General features: G+C 44.5%; 2 protein-coding genes across 2 annotated transcripts in view; both read left to right on the forward strand.

The window, feature by feature from the left end:
- Nucleotides 1–4,428: 4,428 nt before the first annotated feature.
- Nucleotides 4,429–10,570, forward strand: LOC311355846 (patched domain-containing protein 3-like; the record flags this gene model as incomplete). Its single annotated transcript, XM_084475668.1, has 5 exons — nucleotides 4,429–5,148; nucleotides 5,324–5,445; nucleotides 6,308–6,453; nucleotides 8,286–9,844; nucleotides 10,520–10,570. 5 exons carry the CDS (start codon nucleotides 4,429–4,431, stop codon nucleotides 10,568–10,570), a joined length of 2,598 nt encoding a protein of 865 aa, XP_084331794.1.
- Nucleotides 10,571–13,319: 2,749 nt separating this feature from the next.
- The window catches only part of gpr158a (G protein-coupled receptor 158a), a gene marked incomplete at both ends in the record, with an annotated part of 45,883 nt that continues 39,255 nt past the window's right edge, over nucleotides 13,320–19,947 (forward strand). Inside the window, one exon of the mRNA XM_084475669.1 lies at nucleotides 13,320–14,191. Coding sequence (XP_084331795.1) covers nucleotides 13,320–14,191 — 872 coding nt within the window. The remainder of the gene's footprint in view (nucleotides 14,192–19,947) is intronic.

Here is a 19,947-nt window from a genome sequence, read left to right on the forward strand (position 1 = left end):
CGAGCAGACTACTTCTAATCGCTATGCACGTACAAACGTGCATAGCTTCATCGCTATGCACGTTTGTACGTGCACAGCCATTAGAAGTAGTCTGCTTACGTACAAACGGACCAGGAAGGCCAGTTTGGTTTGGGAAGGGGGGGTGGAACCGGACCCCCCTGGTTGCCACCGCAGAAGGGAGGCCGCTGTCCCAACGCCGCTCTCTCCTTGACAGGGTGACCCGCCCTACTCCCCAGAACAGAGGAGGACCTTCAGCACCACACTTGGCCAGGAGGAGTGCAAGGGAGCACCACAGGAAGTCCTTTGTTCCTGTGGCCTTCAAACTCTTTAACTCCCACTACTGGAAGTGAGTGTCACTGAACAATACTTTTTTTTATCACATCCAGATGACTTGAGCAATATGCTGCAATATACCTGCAACACTTTATTTAGCTTCAGTGACACGCTCCTATGCTGTTGTTTTATATACAAGCGTGTTTTATTCCATTCTGCTGTTGATGATACTTAAACAATGGGTTTAATGGTTTGAAGGCTGCATAAAGGTCTTTGATTTCTGAACGATCTGCCTTTTTGATGCATATTTGATCTAGAATTGGAATATTTGTTGTTATGTAGTTTTGTGTTTATATTGCTAGTTGTGTTTATTATATTAGATTTACTTCGATGACATGTTTCAGTACATTATCGTGTTACATATCTCATTTGTGTAAAGTGAGATTTAACTTGTCCGGTGAGCTCTGAGATGAGATTTGAAGTTCTATCACCTTCATTTCTACATATTTTCAGCTGACTTTGTCTTACACATTAATAGGATATCCATAATATTTCAAATGAATGTCTACTGTGTGATGTTAAGTATTCAAATAAGTAACACATGATTATCACCAACCTAAAACCTGACACCACACAACATATCATATGACAGTGCCTGTCTGGAGCCTTTCAGTTGTATATTAACTATAATTTGGACTATTAAAGTAAAGTGAAACATGCTCTGTAGTAGTTGAGTTTTCACTTAATGTCTATTGATCATGTACAGATTACAGTATATATATATATATATATATAGGGTTAGGGTTAGGTCTCAGAACATATCAGGCAGACTGGTCTTGAACTCGCTGCGTCGAGAATAAAGACCTATTGGTTTGTCCATTCATCTTCATAAACCCTGTATATACTACTGTACATTGATGACGTGGGCCTGCGCTGTGCTCTGCCTCTCATCATGTGAAGGGGGCTTAATGTGAGCGCTATCGCAGAGCGCTTTAGCCCTGATCATGTGAAGGGGGCTTTAGTGTTACCAAGGTGAAAAGACAACCCCATAAAAGTTACATTTATAATAGATAATGGAAGCCAAGAATTGATAATAATAATAGTTAAATACAGCTGTATTTAATAATAGCTGTAAGAAAGAAGCTATATGTATAAATAAGTTATGGTTGGAAATGTAGGATACATTAATAATTCTACATTAAAGGAATAATACATGCTTACTGGATTGGCTCACCCACGCAGCTGTCACACACAGCGGATACAAGGTACAGCGCATACAAAGTTTAAACTGAATTAAGCATGCTCTCAGCTCGGAAGACTTCTCAACCGCTGAGTTTTATACAGTTTAGTATTCAGTTTCCAATTTTATTTTAAGCTCTAAAAAATGACAGAGGTCCGGACCGCTGTGACCTCATAGCTACGGTCATGATTGCGTAGCCTTTTGGTGTACTTTTTTCATTATTTTTCAAAGACAGTAATTGTACTTTTACTTTTAAGGTCCAGTATGTGTAATTGAGTGGCATCTATTGAAACAGACTTGAAAGCAGAAATGGAACATAACATTTGTTAATAGTTTTAATTACTGTGTAATCCCATGCAAATAAGAATAGTGTTTTTGTTCCCTTCGTTTTAGCCCTTCGTATCTATACAGGGTTCCCCTTCCATGTAGGCCTCCATGTTGCGCCGCAGCTCTAGCGGGACACATGTTTTAAGAAAATGTGTTTTCGGCTTAGAGTGAGAGAAATGTCATCATAGCTAAAACTTTTAGTGTAGTTGTTGTGTAGGAGCGTTATAATGAGTGATGTTGTATTTTAAATGCTCCACACTATGTATCCAAGAAGACTAACCCTCTCGGACGCGATAATTATAGGTCTATGAAGGTTACTGCTATGGATGCAATAAGAGCACTGTGTGTGAGAAATGTAAAATTCGGTAATCACTGAGTGTGATTGGTTTAACATATTTAAAAACCTTGACCCTGATGCAATTCGAATCGGTAATCGCGTATGAGTACAATCCGTCCCATTCAGATTGATGATTTATTATTTTATTGACGGGGGGAAAAAAAGAAATGAACTATCTTCTTCAATAAAAAAAAGAATAAATAACTAACTAGAATTCATAAATCTATCTAAGAACCTCTTCACTTGATACTTCGCTGCTTGATGCTGTCGTAGAGGCATACATCCTTTTGGAAGTACCGACTGGCCCCTTACACAATACAGGCCAGTACAGGCCACCGTGGTCTTCGGAAAGGGAGGGGTTATGGGGGGGACTCCGTTGGTTGCAATCTGCAACCTCACCGCTAGTGGCCACCACAATCCTACACACTGGACCTTTAAGTATGTTTTAAATTAAGTCAAGTAGTTCACTACATTTCTACATCCAACCGTTACTGAGTAAATTATGCACTTTGCTTTAGAATGATCAAGTGAAAACTGACTTGGAAAACTGACTAGGACCAGAAACCAATCATTGAATAATATTACCATTCAACACATACAAATATGGTATTTCCAATAATTTGCAAAAGATGACCCCGCAATTAACACAAAACGCCACAAGCGTATTACACAGGAGAAAAAATTGTATTTTCCTTCATAAAAACATGCCGTGACCTACAGCCAAAAGACTCAGAAGAAAAACAGCCATGTGCAGAACCCATGTTCCCAAAGTTCAAGACTAATCAGTCAGCAGTGTGTGCACACAAAGACCATACGTCTTACATAAACTATTATTCTACTGTTTTCTACTTGTTTTGTGTTCTTTTCTTGACGTCAAATCCCCTCGGGTTTATTTACATAGGTCGCTTATCACAGTCCCACAGTCTCACACTGCTATTCACGAAAAACGTGTGAATAGCAGAAATCGCACCTTTTCAAACTCGGCATGCCCACTCCTGAAGACATGATCTATTAATACATTTCACACAGGCCTTATTTAGTTATAGCAGTGGCTTTTAATTCACTGTTTTCTTTCTTCTTCCAGGGCAGATGGAGTTCAGAAAATAGACCAGGTCGTATGAAAACTGGAAGGTTACTGGTTCAACTCTCGGTTGTGGATTTACTGGTTTTGCATGAATCACATTATTGTGAGGTCTTATTTATTGATTAGAGGTTAGAACAGTTCAGTCTATTTGTAAACACTATTCTTCACTAAGGCCAGCTGCTTCCATTCATTGTGTTTCCTACTGTCATTTCCCTTAGGGTTTCGACTCTGCTCAAATACCATGCACTTCCTTAGTTTTGCAGTAGTTTTTGTAGTTTTCCTCAGTATTTACAGAAATGTTTGATGACTGTGTACTGTATCGACTTTACCATTAAAAAAATTAACTCAAACCTTTCCTTTCCTTTTTCCCAAAACACAAAACAGGGTGTGAGTGTGTGTTTCAGAACATATTGAGGTTATTGACGTACCTTCCCTGCTATAAAAACACGCTGGATGGACCACAACATTGACAATAGTATGCTATATACCAAAAGAGAGCGATGGTAATATTTGAATAAAACAACACGGCAAACACAAATATCCCTACCATGATCATCACCAGAGGCCAACAATCATTTATTAGTTATCTCCAGTTTAAAAATGCAGATGCAGGAAGTTTGGTTGTACCTTTAATCAGAACTGGACTTTTTAAGAACATTAGCAAAAATTGGTTACCCATGTGGGCAAAGGCTCGTTCTTCATTGCTGCTTCCAGGAAGGAACTTCCTGACACCATTGCAAAGGTAACTAAAGCTGACGAGAGAAGGTTAGGTCACACAGTTGTTGCGGCATTGACAACGAGTTCTAAACACGCCAAGACCAAAGGGACTCTTGATGCAGAGTTCCATTACTCTGTTTTCCCAAGGCTAAACATTAACAACTGGACTTTTTTGTCTTGAGTCTTGCCCTGCAGTAACCCCTGGGCTTATCCGTAGGCAAACATAAGTGTTTCTTTTTATTCTTCAGGAAGTGCTCTTAAAAGAAGCCCTTGATCTGCTGGCATAATTACTGTAACCTGTTGAATCATAATGGATGAAGAAAGAAACTATCACATGACAGGTAAATAATACACAATTGTTAGGTCATGTGACACTGACAAAAACTGTATAAAAATGACCTCCAATCATTATTCAATCCACAGACCGCAGGGTTCACAGCTACTCACAGGATGGGCTGCAGAAGAACAGACTGCGTGGAAAGGCCGCTCTCACGACTCTTTGAGAAATTGGGCAGACTTGTTGGTTCTCATCCCATCGGGTTCTTCATCGTTCCACTGGTGGTCTCCTTCATTTTGGGAGGGGGGTTTTACTTCATCGAAAAACGAACAGACAATGACATCGAACTGCAATTCACACCAAGGAATGGACCCTCCAAGAAAGCGAGAGCCGTTGTCCAAGAGCACTTTCCGAGGAAGAAGTTAGAGTTCTCCAGCCAGAGGCTGGACAGCGAAGGGCACTACGCCACCATCATCGCCGTGGCCAAGGGAAAATCAAACATAATGACCAACGAAGCCTTTGTAGATATAATAACACTGGACAAGAAGGTCAAGAGCATCTCTGTTCTGGAAAACAAGTTGACCTTTGACACCCTGTGCGTAAAGGCCAACGGTGACTGCGTCCCAAACGACCTTCTGGAGATCATCGATAACGACGCAAGCAACATCGCTCACATGAACATCACTTATCCTGTGCACATCTCACCAGTCACCTCGAAGCACACCTTTCTGGGCTCCACCATTGGAGGGGTGAGAAGGAAAGAGAAGGGCCTCATCAATTTTGCCAAGGCCGTTAAGTTTGTGTACTTCCTGGAGAACAAAGAAGGGGTGGGAAAATGGCTCAAAGAGTTCCAAAACAACTTCTCGAATGACCATGAGTACAAACACGTTATGGTATGTAAAATGTATTTAAGGAATAATAGATATCACAGATAGATAGAAGAAAAAGTTCTCTGGCAAGATTATTTTTTAATCAATCCCAAGTCCTTGAATAACTCATTTTATTTATTTTATAACAATTTTATGAATTTTTATTTGCACATATTTCATTAATGATTTTGAAACCTAGGTCTCCTACTACACATCCCAGTCCAAACAAGAGGAGATTGACAAACTGACCGCTGACGGGATCCCGTTATTTTCCATAACCTACGCCCTGGCCATCACCTTCTCCGTGGTCTCTTGTCTGAGGTAAGGGGAGCCCCAGGGGTCAAACAGAGGAACCATCGTTTGAGGCGACTTGGCATCTGCGCCAGCCCTCTCACTGTTTATTGCCCAGGTGTATAATGAGGAATACACACCTGTATACATAGCTAGTAGAAACATGAATTATCCAAGGTATTAACTATTGAACTATTCAAGGTATTCAATTCAATTCAATACCATCTTACATTAGAGATATGCAAACATATTGCACATTCAAATCAAATCTTAAAAAGTGGTGAATCAGTAGCCAGACCTGTCAACATGGAACAAAACAAACATTACCACACCGCTAACTACTCTACTTCTGTTTTATCTGGTGTCTGACTGTGTACCATTCTCTGCCCTATACTGCTTTTCTTTCTTTCATTTAATTGTGGTTGGTTAATTTGGTTCATTTTGTTTTCCATTTCTTTGTTATACTTTTAGTATATGTATTATGTGTTTAATGTAAATTAGTTTGTTATACCTTAAGTGTATATTTTATGTGTAATAGGTAATTTTATCTTTTGACTTGTATAAAGATGTGTGTATAGTTATTTTAGTGCTTATGTGTTTCATACCTTTTGGTGCATCTGGCCTGTTAACATTGGCCCATGGGCAACAGATGCAAAATAGCCATTTTGGATAATTCTGGCACATTGACATTTTCATGTTTATTATTGTGCACTGTCCATGTCTAAATAAACCTTAAATAAATGGATGTAAATAATTTGCCATAATTTTGTTTCCATTCTTGCAAAAGCCTTGAGGTAGACTCACTAGTTTGCTTTTTATGAGTCCCGGTTTTAATCTGTTCCTATTATGAAGGATGGTTGTGACGGTGCTTTCTGCTCGTCTCCCTGTGCAGACTGGACAACGTGAGGAACAAGGTGTGGGTGGCGTTCATCGGAGTCCTCTCTGCTGGCCTCGCCGTGTTGTCGTCCTTCGGCCTGCTGCTCTACGCCGGTGTCCCCTTTGTCATGACGGTTGCCAACTCCCCCTTCCTCATCCTGGGTGAGGAACGGTTCCCCGCACGCCCACGGCCTACACCAGTGTTTCTAATCGTAGGGGTCAGGATTCCACTTGGTGGCGTGGCATGACATGCATGTGGGACAATGCCACAGATTTTTGATCAAATAAAATAGCTTGAAAGGTCTCATAAAGGTCCAGTGCAGACGAACATACTTCGAAGCCGACTGATATTCATAATTTAGGGAGGTGAAGTGCGCATCTTCTCCTTAAGTAGACATTCTTAATTAATCTGAAATTTCAGCCCCAGCATCGCACCCCTCACCCCTCACAATTATTTGAGTTGGTTTGGTCCATAGTGCATCTTTTCTTGAGCGGTAACAGAAGAGAATCAGCGAACGTTGATTGTGGAGGGCAGGAAAAGCCAAGGAGGAGCCGAAAAAGCCAGATTTTAAAAAAGAAGGGCACTGGAGGAAGATGCTACGCCGCCAAATGTGCCAAAAATAAACCACCTGTTTAGAGGACAGACACGAGTTGCAGCCGGTAGAGAGAGGATAGATAGTAAATTATATCAAATATAAAATAGTTGGTAGCCTCAGAGCAGCAGTTCAGCCGGTCTGATGCTGCTGGTGAACCCGATACATGAAGAAGACAGGACTGAGAGGACAGGTAGAGAGGACTTTAAAAAATATATTTAAATTATTTGATATAAGATAACCCACACATAGAACCAGGGGCGGACCGTATTGTTAGGCAAACCAGGCACTTGCCTGGAGCCCCAGGCCCCATAGAGGCCTTTTGGGGCCCCCAAAATGCCGTCTTTATATTTCTTCCCCATATCTATATTGTTTTTATAAAAATCCTGTCATAATAGCAGTGGCGGGATGTCCAATTACTCACGCATTGACGGTCTCCCTGCTAAAGAGCGAAGCAATCATGCAACTTCGGTACGCCCCCCCCCTCCCGTCAACAATCCTGTCTGCCTGCAACTTCGCTACGCCAGCACTCCCCCCCCCGTCAACAATCCTGTCCGCCCGCAATCAAACACTCTCAACAACAATTCTGGTCACCTTTGCCTGGAGCCCCCATAGGGCTAAGTCCGCCACTGCATAGAACTGACATGATGCATTGAAATTATCCCAAATATGTAATGGGGTAACATTGTATGTTTTATATATAATTGATAGTTAAAGTAACATCCTTGAGGTGGATTTTTAATTTGGCAAACGTTGATCCAATATCCAATAATAAAAAGGGATAGTACGAGTTTTGTGCTGTTAATTTATGCAAATTCTGGGTGGGGCGGCATTAGCTCAAGAGGTAGAGCGGGTTGGCTGGTAACCGCAAGGTTGCTGGTTTGATCCCCGGCTCCTCCTAGCTGAGTGTCGTGGTGTCCCTGAGCAAGACGCCTCACCCCTAAATTGCTTCTGACGAGCCGGTTGTCGCCCTGCGTGGTTGACTCTGCCGTCAGTGTAAAAAAAAAAAAAAAAGTGGGCCGGTATGGGCCTGAAACTCCCGGGCTGAAAATGGGTCCCACTCCGGCCCTGCGGGCAGAAGATTGCATTTAAACAACAGCTCTATGCACTAAGCAATCTCTTCAGACTCTACAGATAATAGAGTGTAGAACAAACACTGGTGTCACTCATAACACAAATAATCAACCGGCTTTTTAATACTCGTACCAGGGTACGGGTAGTAGACAAAATCGAGTGAAGATATCACACATATGCAATAATTTGTGTTTGTCCTACTATGACACATCTAAGTACCTGTAAGCATTATCACGAATAAGCCCTTATTTCAGACGTCATGTTAGCCTAAAGTCAACCCGAGAAGACATGAGGGTTTCCTGTTTTGAATTGTTCTTCCCTTTCCAGGTATCGGCGTTGACGACATGTTCATTATGGTCTCTAACTGGCAAAACACCAACGTCAAGGACTCGGTTCCCAAGCGAATGGCGCACACCTATAAGGAGGCTGCGATGTCCATCACCATCACAACTCTCACCGACGTGCTCGGTTTCTACATCGGCCTCATGTCCGACTTCCCTTCCATCCAGTACTTCTGTCTGTACACCAGCACGGCCATCATATTCTGCTACGTCTACAACATCACCTTTTTTGGGGCCTTCATGGCTCTGAACGGAAGGCGAGAGGAAAGAAATGGACACTGGTTGACCTACATGAAATTGCCGACCGAAGCCCCGGCAAAGTCCTCATCCTGGAACACCCTGTGCTGCGTGGGAGGAGACTACGACAAGGAAAGTGGAGCAGAGAAGATTCAACCTGTAAATAATTTCTTCAAGAACTATTACGGTCCGTTGCTGACCAAACCTTGGGCTAAGGCTGCGGTCATCCTGATATATTTGGGCTACCTCGCTGGAAGCATCTACGGTTGCTTCCATGTAGAGCAGGGCATAGACCTTAAGGATTTAGCGGCTGACGATTCCTATGTCATTAGTTACTATGAACGGGACAGGAAATATTTTTCCAGTTTCGGTCCAAATGTAATGCTTGTTGTGACAGAGCCCTTCCCATATTGGGACACGACCAAGCGTTCAGAGCTCCGGAAATGTACAGACGACTTAAAAAAGTTGGACTTTGTAAGTACAATGTTGTACACATCCTGGTTGGACGCGTACGAAGATTTCGGAGAGAATGCGAATGGCAACCTCAACAACAAAAAAAGCTTCATGGCAAACCTTCCGGAGTTTTTCAATGAATTCCCGGAATTCAAGCAAGACGTGAACATCACGAGAGGAAACATTATGGCATCGCGCTTCTTCATCCAAACGGTTCACATCTCCAACTCCTCGATGGAGATCAAAATGATGAATGGTCTGGAAAATAAAATGAAGACATGCACAGCGGCCCCTTTGATCGCGTTCCACCCAGCGTTCATCTACTACGACCAGTACGCCGTGATTGTCCCCAGCACAGTACTGAACATCGGGGTGACCACGGCAGTCATGCTGGTCATCTCTCTCCTGCTGATCCCCAACCCGCTCTGCTCCGTCTGGGTCACCGTCTCCATCGGCTCAGTGATCGTGGGAGTCACCGGCTTCATGGCTCTGTGGGACGTGAAGCTGGACACTGTCTCAATGATCATCCTGGTGGTGTGCATCGGCTTCACCGTGGACTTCTCCGCCCACATCTCCTACTGCTTCGTCTCCAGCAAGAAGCCCAGCGCCAATGGCAGGATGGTCGACGCGCTCTTCATGCTAGGCTATCCCATCCTGCAAGGTGCGCTGTCCACCATTTTGGGTGTGGTGGTGCTGGCGGCGTCCAAGAACCACATCTTCAGGACGTTCTTCAAGATCATGACCTTGGTGATGGTGTTTGGGCTGATACACGGGATCACCTTTCTCCCTGTGTTTTTGATGCTGTTTTCTTGTTGTTCTTCTTCAGAAAAGGATGAGGAGAAACAGGAAGTGAAGGTTGGAGTTGAAGCTCACAACGTTATGCATGATAGCAACAGGCCTGACAAGCTGCAATATGCGTATGACAACAAAGACTACAAAACTGAACAGTGCCACAGAGACATAATGATTTGGAAAGAAAACCTCAATATCTATAAGCAACAGCTTAATGTTTATGTAATAGGAAGTGATCAGCACAAACATCCATGTGTGGAATATGATCCAGACTGTCCATAATGTATATAATTGTTATGTGAATATTTACACAATTTATTATGACCCTAACCCTAACCCTATACAGTGACTTTTGTGTCAAATCTGAAAGACAACATTCAATGCAATGATGTGAAAGTTCAATGTTTTTTTTATTATTTGTATTCATTTTTTATTATTAAGTGTGTAGGTGGGTAGGCCGAGCTTGGCTACAGTGGTTGGCTACTCTGATTTAAAGTAACCAGTGGTAGGTCATATTAATAGCCAATGGGTGCATATATATGAATATGAAACTTAAATAAAAGTATATATGTATAACCTTTAACATTGCAGTATGTCTCAGTGTTAAGTTACACTCTTAACAAAAACAAACAGTTTTGTAAAAGAACATGGAACGCAGAATGAAAATATGTGGATCCTGTTTTCCCTTCACATCTTGATCATAACGGCTAAACGGTATAATCTTTGGACAATCTACAGAATCAGTGCCCCTCCAGGACTCCAGTATGGCAGGCTAAAGTAAATATGTGACGCCTAGCACTCACGGATGGTGGAATGCGTGGATGGCGGCCAAGCGGATGCTAGCCTGACTACGGGTCTGTCAGCCTCCGTCACGGCTGTCGACCGAGCGGACGATCGGTGACGACCGGTCACCCAGCGTGACGGGGGAGAGAGAGAGAGGTCTCTCCACTAGAGGGAGTGAGAAACAGTAGTGGGTGTGTGTGGAGGGCGAGGGACACGTGGGGGTGGGTGAGAGGGGTGATGGGGCAGACAGAGTGTGGGGGTGAATGTGGAGGATGAGTGAGGGAGAGGGTGGTGAAAAATAATGGTGGGGTGAGAGAAATAGCAAAAGGGGCATGTGCAGTAAGAAAAGGAGAGGAGAGCGAGACAGATATAAAGTGAGGTGGGGGGGGGGGGGGGGAGGAGACGGAGTGAGGAAAGGGGGGAGAGGGTGAATAAGTGACAGGGAGTGACAGTTGGTAAGAGAGGGACAAATAGAGAGGAGGAAGGGAATAAGGAAGACAGATAGGGGAAGACCAAGACAGAGAGATAGCAGTGGAAAGAGGGATGAAGAGGATGGTAAATGGTCCTCATTTATATAGCGCTTTTATCCAAAGTGCTTTACAGTGTTGATTGACATTCACCGATTCATGCACACATTCACACACCGACGGCGGAGACAACCACGCAGGGCAACAGCCAGCTCGTCAGGAGTAGTTAGGGTGAGGCGTCTTCAGGGACACCTCAACACTCAGCAAGGAGGAGCCTGGGATCAATCAGCAACCTTGCGGTTACCAGCCAACCCGCACTACCTCCTGAGCTAATGCCGCCCGAGAAGAGAGAGAAATAGGTAGGGTAAGAGGGAGAGAGAGAGTGAGTGAGAGAGTTAATACGCACGGATCCACAAATCCACAAACTGAATCACACAACGATTCAAATGGGAGTCCACAGTTTGGTCCCAGATAGCGGTGTTGGGATGTTTGCAAATAATACAGGATTGGACTGGTTTGGAGACCATGGTCTGGTTTTCAGTGAGATCAGTCTGACTAAACCTTTTGGGCGCTGTTTCTATTTGTAGGGAGAAACTTAAAAATAATGCTGCCAGAATGTACTAAAATCCTTCAGGAAAGAAATATTAATCACATTTTCATCACAAATTTACTCTTGACCGAAATCCCTTGTACACTGTAGATGGCCCTCAATATGATATATTATTTTTATTAATGGATATTTAATTTATGTTCACGTTAAAATAAACGTGGGACCAAACCAAAGTGACAGTGGTCAATATGCATGCAGTTATTTTGTTTTATTTTCCAGATAACTCAAGTGTAAAAGTTAAAACCAGGTGAAAATATGGAAAAACATAAACATGAAATATAGTGTACAATATTCTGGCATAAGTCAGTTTCATTCAGTTTGTGTTTGCCAGGTGTATTTGAATTAATCTAAAGGTTAATGTGCTTATGATCAGAATATGTAGCCTGATATAAATTAGTTAGAAAGTTCAAATGAATAGTGATTTATTTATAATCATTCATATTTCAACTAGAAATGGCGAATAAATGTAATGTTGATGTATATAAGTCATAGCAATTATGCAAGCATTGGAGTATTTCCTTTAGAAAAATGTATTCGTGGACTGAACATTTTGTATCATCATCATCATCATCATCATCATCACAATGATCATCATCGATGTCTGCACGTCGATATCAGCTACCTGAAATACAAAATACAAGCTATTCATGTCATAAATGGCACAATGGTGAGTCATCAACCATGTTGTGTAATATCGACCAATAACCACGGCCACCAGCGATCCAGGCGTCACTACAGCGAGACGCCAGGCCTAGACAAGCCTTCACATTTCCATACACAGCACACCGATGAACTGCAGCGGTAATTGCGAGGAGCTGGAAAGACCATATTTCCAATGTCTCTCCATCCTGCTTGATCGCGGGTTTGCTGGAATAGGAGACGTGGCGCGATCCGATCCGTAATCACAGCCTCGCTTATCCCGCCAACCTTCGCTTTTAATTATTTACGCTTTTTTACAAACGACCGCAAGACAGATTTTTCTTTTGATCGGAGTTGTTATCGTCCTGATCGTCTACCTCTCTCGACCCGTGAGTCTGAACGGAGCCCTCAGCACCGGACAGCTCCCCGGCCGCTCCGCCGCGCGGAGGCGACACCATGATTGACACCAGAAACGACCAAACACGAATCAAGCCCACTTCACGAGCCCTATAAGATAATCAAGGAGACTGGCTCAGCGGTGTCTCCGCTGTTTAGTTACTGCTTGTTGTGTCGGAGGAGGGCGGAGTGTATTTGTCATCCAAGTGTGAAGTAGCCTGACTCGACTCCTACCCAAATAACCGGGTTTTTCCACTCGCTCACTTCCTTCAAACCCGCTCCATGTAGGAGACACTCATCATCACAATCTAGCCCGCTGAAGACGTCAGGCGGAACGGCAGGTCAGTCTTGCTGGTGTCTTGGATCGCACACGGAACGCGAGACGGTCGGAGGAGAAGCCACAGCCGCCAAGCGCATATACTCACATCAGAGAGCGAGATCTGACATCTGGGGAGGAGGAGGAGAAAAAGAACAGAGGAATTTACGAGCCAATTTCAAAACGTTATTATAGATTTCTTGTTAGAGGATCGTAGCTCGGGGCTCGCCGATCCATCAGTAGAAGTGATGGTTTAGAGAGGAATCTCCCGGATTGATACCAGTTCCCCCCATCAGCTCTGAACGACTGGGGGGTGGTGGGGGGGAGATGGCTGTTTTCCGGTTCACGTTGCTGTTGCAAGTGGGAATTGTTATTGGATTAAGTCACACATATGCAGAATGGTCCGCGCGCGAGAGCGATGTCAGACGGCGGCCAGCGAACAACAGCGCGGGGAGCGACCCTCGCCTCGCGCACCTCAGCGCCCTCCGCTCCCCCAGAGAGGCGGCGGAGCGCGCGCAGAAGACAGGAGGGCATCTCCCGAAGGTGGTCACGGCTTTCCTACACACGGGGGATTCCAGCACTTTAAAACACGCCAACTGCTCCCGGAGATACGAGCTCACCTCTCTGCGGGCAAGGTCACACGCGAGCCCGCATCCCTCCATGGGCAGCGTGCTCGACACGGTGGTGCACGCCACAAACTTCCTGAACATGATGCTGCAGGCCAACAGGTCCAGGGAGCAGAGTCTTCGGCGAGACATCGAGTGGTACCATGCCCTGGTGAGGAGCGTCCTGGAGGGAGACCCGAAGATCCACCGGGCGGTGGTCACGTTCAACACGGAGCCGTCCTCCGCGGGGCCCTCGGTGCTTCTCCAGGCGACCCGGGCGGGCGGGGAGATCGTTCTGCAGGACTTGTCCGGCTCGGCCCAGCAGCACCTGAAGGACCGCACGGTGGAGACGGAGTGGTACCATGACGTGAAGAACAGGAAAATGCCCAATTTTCACAAGCGAGTGTTGAGTCAGGACTTCACGTCTGTGGACAATTCTTTGAAAAGAGGCGAGAGTTTCATTCCAGACAAAACCAACATCAAGTGGTCTGCCCCGTACCTGGAGTGTGAGAACGGGAACTTCGTCCCCCGGTGGCTCCTGACCCTATCGGCGGGATTCTACGGCCTCAAGGCCAGCCTGGCGCCAGACTTCAGGTAGGACCCAAACTACATGGCCTCTGGGCAACTTGACTTCAGTCAAAGCAACTCTACTTCACCGGTAACACATGCTAGCAGGTAGCCTAACACATCCTTCCACTATAGTTTACTGGGGTGTATGGTATGGGGACATATATGACACTTAACCGTTGTATTCTTTACCAGCTCTCCGATTCTTCTCTGTTGTTGTATCAAGGATTTTCTTGTCCTCGTCAGTCAAGCTGCGCGGGAACTCGTCACGTCAGGGGCCAATAGGGCTATAAATAGCTCGCTATTAGTTCGCTGTATTAGCCTAAGGGACCCCTGACATCGTTAATTCATTTTTCAATTTTTAGCACACTGGGCAATTTATTTTCATCTGAGCAGATGTGTTTAATTTATAAACAGCGCTTTGTAATTTCCTGAAAAAAAAAAGTATTTGAACTGTAACTGTGTTTTGCATGATATTTTTAACGGGACACTTTTCCTTCATCATATTGGGCACTACCAAATCACCCAAGGTATAACATCTTCTCTCGCTCTATTTTTCCTAATCAATCTATAATCAATATGTTAAGCTATATTTAAACGTCTATCACCGCTCCATATTTCACATTTTTCCTTCTTTCAGTGCGGTGTGTGTGTGTGTGTGTGTGTGTGTGTGTGTGTGTGTGTGTGTGTGTGTGTCCAGTGGGTAGGCTGATAGGTTGACATGTCCATTATACACATGGGTGGGCACGCCCACATGTTATGTCACCAAGAGGTTGATTTTGACATTGCTTGTGATATCTAATAAACGTCACATTTGGTGGCAAAAAGGGTCGCTTTTTTTTATCTTTTATGCCAGTTGTGATACTGTGTAGGCTATACCATAATACCAGTGTGGTTGGTGTTTAATATTTGATTCAGATTGCTGGGTGTATGCACTGCGTTGGATAAATCTTTAATTTAATCACAAGTGTTTCATGACCAGCTGTGTATCTGAAACGTTTCCCAGCATATACAGTGATTGTCCTGTGATGGTCTTTTATTTCTCTGGTTTACGACTCTTCAATCATTTACAGGGCGTTCTGTAGGCTCGGCTGCTGACCTATACATGCTGTGATGTTCTGTTTTTTGGCGTTGTATACGTGAATACGTATACACACCATTAATAATACAGTGATATTATACACCCAACCACTTCCATTATAGTATTTTTTAAAAGTGTTGAACTAATTGAAGGAAGACCCAAATGGAAAGTCTAAACCTCGTCAATGGAAAATGTTTTCCATTATTTATTTATGTTTGAGTTTTTTAAGGTTTATGTCATACAGAGGTTAAACCATCTCAATGTTGTGCATCAACACATATATCCTCAACTTTATCACAATTAGAAAACCCTTTTAGCCAAAGTGCTCCACGCTGAATTCATTTAGGTGTGGGGGGTAAGGGTATCAAGGATGACACACACTGAGATTTGAACCCACAGCCTTTCGGCTGGGAGTCCAACAGCCAATCCAGCTATCCAGAGTATCCTTCTCCGCCTAGCAGATAGCAGCACTGAGGTGGTTGAAGCCCTGCTGTCTGGTCTGGTCACAGGTGGAGGAGCCCTGAGACACAAGACATGGGCTCCTCTGTCTCTCTCTTCTCTCTCCTCCTGGCAAATACATAATCAATACAGCGCTGAATTAATAATGAACGGTGTAGAACAACAGCCCCGCACGGCCATTTTGATTCCTCCTCCCCCCTTCTCAACCCCCACCCTTAAATGCTTCACTCACTTCCTGTCTTTGAAGCTGATATTATTATTAAAACGTGTGTGTGTGTGTGTGTGTGTGTGTGTGTGTGTGTGTGTGTGTGTGCGGTGGTGCAGTGAGTGCATGTTTGCAGGCAGTGTATATGAGTATTAGAGTGTATGTGTAAGAGTGTGGAGAGAGAGAGAGAGAGAGAGAGAGAGAGAGAGAGAGAGAGAGAGAGAGAGAGAGAGAGAGAGAGAGAGAGAGAGAGAGAGTGGTATGATGGTGGTTGGAATGGGAATGGTTTGGTGAGGTTTACAGTGTGAATGCGGGTATCTCTTTAATTGGTGTCGGCTGTTTATCTCTGCGGCCCCATTCTGTCAGCTTGGTCGGTTTTACTCACAGGTGCCCCCAAACACTGTTTTACTGTATTCTGAGCCACGGCAACACGTGTGCGTGTGTGTGTGTGTGCGTGTGTGTGTGTGTGTGTGTGTGTGTGTGTGTATATGTGTGTGTGTGTGGTCAAATTATGTAGAGAGCAGTGATATTATGTAGCGCCTATCTATTGGTCTTTCAGATGCTAGTGGAGGACAGGCGCAGTCCTAATTGGCTGACAGCACAGGCTGCAGCATGGACACACACACACACACACACACACACACACACACACACACACACACACACACACACACACACAACCTCTGACTCAAAAAAGGGGGTGGTGCAATACACACACACATAAAGATGCAAAGGGGCAAACACACAGATACACACACTGACACAGACACAAGCACACACGCACATTTACCTACCTAGACATACACAGAAACACTGGAACTAATGTTAAATATGCAAATACTTGACAGAGAAAGAGAGAGCAAGAGAGAGAGAGAGAGAGATGGAAAGGAGACAGTGTGCGGTAGGCAGAGTCATACATTCAGTGGAGAAATCTCACCTTGCTGACTGTATGACATTTGCGTATTAAAAACTAGACAAAATATTTGGTGGTTCCCGGAAACCAAAAGGCCCTCCCAAGGTGAGTCACGGCCTGAACAAACCGGAGAACCCAGTGCGAGTGATGCACTCGGGGGGAGGGAGGGAGGGAGGGAGGGAGGGAGGGAGCCGAGAGTGGGGATGAGTGGGTGGGCAGTTTCCGGCAGAACAAGACCCAGAAGCAGGGGAAGCCAGGGAAGCCCCCACAATGCCGTGGGGCGTCCGGAGGAAGACATGTGGATCGAGCAAGATGAAAGGGCATTTATTTATCCGTTGATTTATTCATCGCTAAATCTGACAACACCAGCACTTCATTGGGACATTAGAGCACGTCTGATAACGTTGGGTTATTATTCAGAGCAGCACGAGGCCTTTGTCACGACGCCAGCGTGCTGGTTGATCGGAACTGATTTGGGTGGTTTTTTTTTCGAGCGATGGGATTGGATGATGTGGAACGTGCCCCTACCACCTCCCTCAACCATGGTGTTTCCTACTTCTTCATTGACGTCAGAGGGAATCCGCCAGAGAGAGAGAGGGGGAGAGAGAGGGAGAGAGAGGAAGAGAGAGAGAGAGAGAGAGAGAGAGAGAGAGAGCGAGAGAGAGAGAGAGAGAGAGAGAATGATGGAGAGGGAAAGAGAGAACGAAAGAGAGACATGGAGAGAGAGATGTATGGAGAGAGAGGGAGAGATAGAGAGAGAGACAGAGAGGGATAGCGAGTGAAAGAGAGAGAATAATACGTCAATACTCCTGTCTCAGCCAGTAAAGGTCAACATTAAGACTAAAGCAGTGGATAGGATTCAGCAAGTTTGCAGAGCCTCAGTGAAGCAATGGTATTTCCTTAATGATGGCTGACGACCGGTGTAATCCCAGGGATCGTATGTGTTCCAGTGTCTCTGCTAGGGAATCTTTTGACCTGACATTCCTGTAAAGAAGACAGGTGCAGACCTAATTGGCAATTTGAAACACACCAACACATACCACTGCACACTGACACACACATGCACACGCGACATAGTATTATAATAATTGATACGGCTGATATGACATGGCTAATAAGGGACAGAATAAGTTGATATGGGGATTGAAGTGACGGCCAGCAGCAGCTGATCTAATCTGCTACAGTACGCCTCAGAGGACTCTCACTCTGTAATGGTCTTAGTTTAATCCTCTGGTAATCTGGACGCACCAAGCCATGGAGGCACTGGACTTGATCTATCTGATCTGTTTACCACTGTTTTTAAAGAGAAGGGTTCCGGGTTGATGGGTAAATGATGAAGGATTATGGAAAATGGACGACCAGCCGAAACACAAAAGTTGACAGAACGCTAGACGCGGCACTCTGAGGGTCAGGAAGCACTTGTGTTGTGTTGTTCAAATGTCAGGGAACCAGAGTGCAACCTGGCCTTCAAAACCAAAGTAAGTAGTTTGAAGTATACAAGCAGAGATGGGGTTTCATTCTCAAAATACAAATGACAACCACAACACTGTGGAAGTAAATGATCATTCCAGTCCACTTGTCCATTTCCCCGTTTACAGTCCCTTGTCGCTAACGGCCGGCATCAAACGCTTTCAGTCAGTACTCCTCTTCTCCCAAACCGACAAAAATATCGAACAACCCTCATCCTCCAATTCGTCAAATTTCTTTAATGAACAAATCCGTCAAAAGTCAAACGGAACATGCCCTTCCCTTTAATAAAAAAACAGGAGAGCAGAGGAATACGGAAGGGGTCATTCGTCTTCTCTGACAGACGGACAGCAGAGCACTCGTCTGTCCTGACAGAACTTGATAAAGCGAGGTCCCCCCTGTCTCTGGGAGGCGGTGGCTGGCAAGTTCCAGCGGCAATATTCTCGACGGCGTCCGTCTGCACTCCATCATTACACGATTAACGTCTGACCTTAATGGATGAAATGCTGTGGCAGGTTTTGCAATTAAAAATTAGGACAACGGATCGTTAATCGTCTCTAAAATTACATCTTGCTCAGCCCCTGGGGTTGGATGTTAAAGGAGGTTAAATGTGTGGGACATTTTTCAAAATGTTGGATATTAATAGCTCAGCATAATCACCGGCAATTAGTTAGTCGGACATGAAGCTTTTCACACTTTTTACACACAACTAAACACATCCAAAACTCTTTTGTTAATGGTTCGCGTATTCAGTTGGATAAGGCTGACTTTAGCCTAACCAACAGTTTATACTTTAAAGACATGAGGTCAAATACTGTTGTGCGATCAACTCCTTTTACCTTAAATTTTCTTGATGCTGCTATAGCATATATACAACTTTTTATAATCTGGACAGCTCGTAACAGAAGACATCCGGTTGTAACCAGTTCTTAGACTTGGAAGCGGGCACGTAATCCCTTTACTGAACTATATGTTCCCACCAGAACAACTGAACAACAACAAATTAGCGGTGACAGTGTATACGCACCTCTCCTCCTCAATCAGGTTCTCCTCTGGCTCAGAAACTCCATTTGTATCACATCTTATCCAACACTCAATGCAAAATTTGAATCTGTATAGCGCCCAAGATCTAGTGTTCAACGTTCGTTCAACCCGACCTCAAAGGCCATCTTGGGATAAAGACAAAGAGAGAGCCCCTGCTTTTGATTCACGTAACTGTGAATAACCTTATTTTATAGGTCAGAAGGCCTCCTCAGATTCAAAGTGACGTGAGTTTACGTAATGTCACTGTACCACATCATGCTTGAGCTAACAATAACACACAGGCCATGCACTTTGGTGGTTTATCAAAAGGAAAGAACCATAGGGTCCCCTAAGTATGGCCCCCTCAGGCCCATACATTAACATGGGAGAGAGAGAGAGAGAGAGAGAGAAAGAGAAAACATCTGTTTAACTGTCTCCATCTTGCTGTGATGATCCGGGCCATCAGGCTCGACCAGCAACTATAGGCCCCCCCAACCCCCCTGTCGCTAGACCACCTGGGACCTCCGCTAGAACAGTCCCGTGCACTCCATTATAGTCAACTGTAAGTGTTTAATTCTAACGCACATTTAAACACGTGGACATTTGGTGCTCTTTCACAGAGGTGTCTTCATACG

This window comes from Micromesistius poutassou, assembly GCF_964030765.1.
Source record: "Micromesistius poutassou genome assembly, chromosome: 11".
NCBI lineage: Eukaryota > Metazoa > Chordata > Actinopteri > Gadiformes > Gadidae > Micromesistius > Micromesistius poutassou.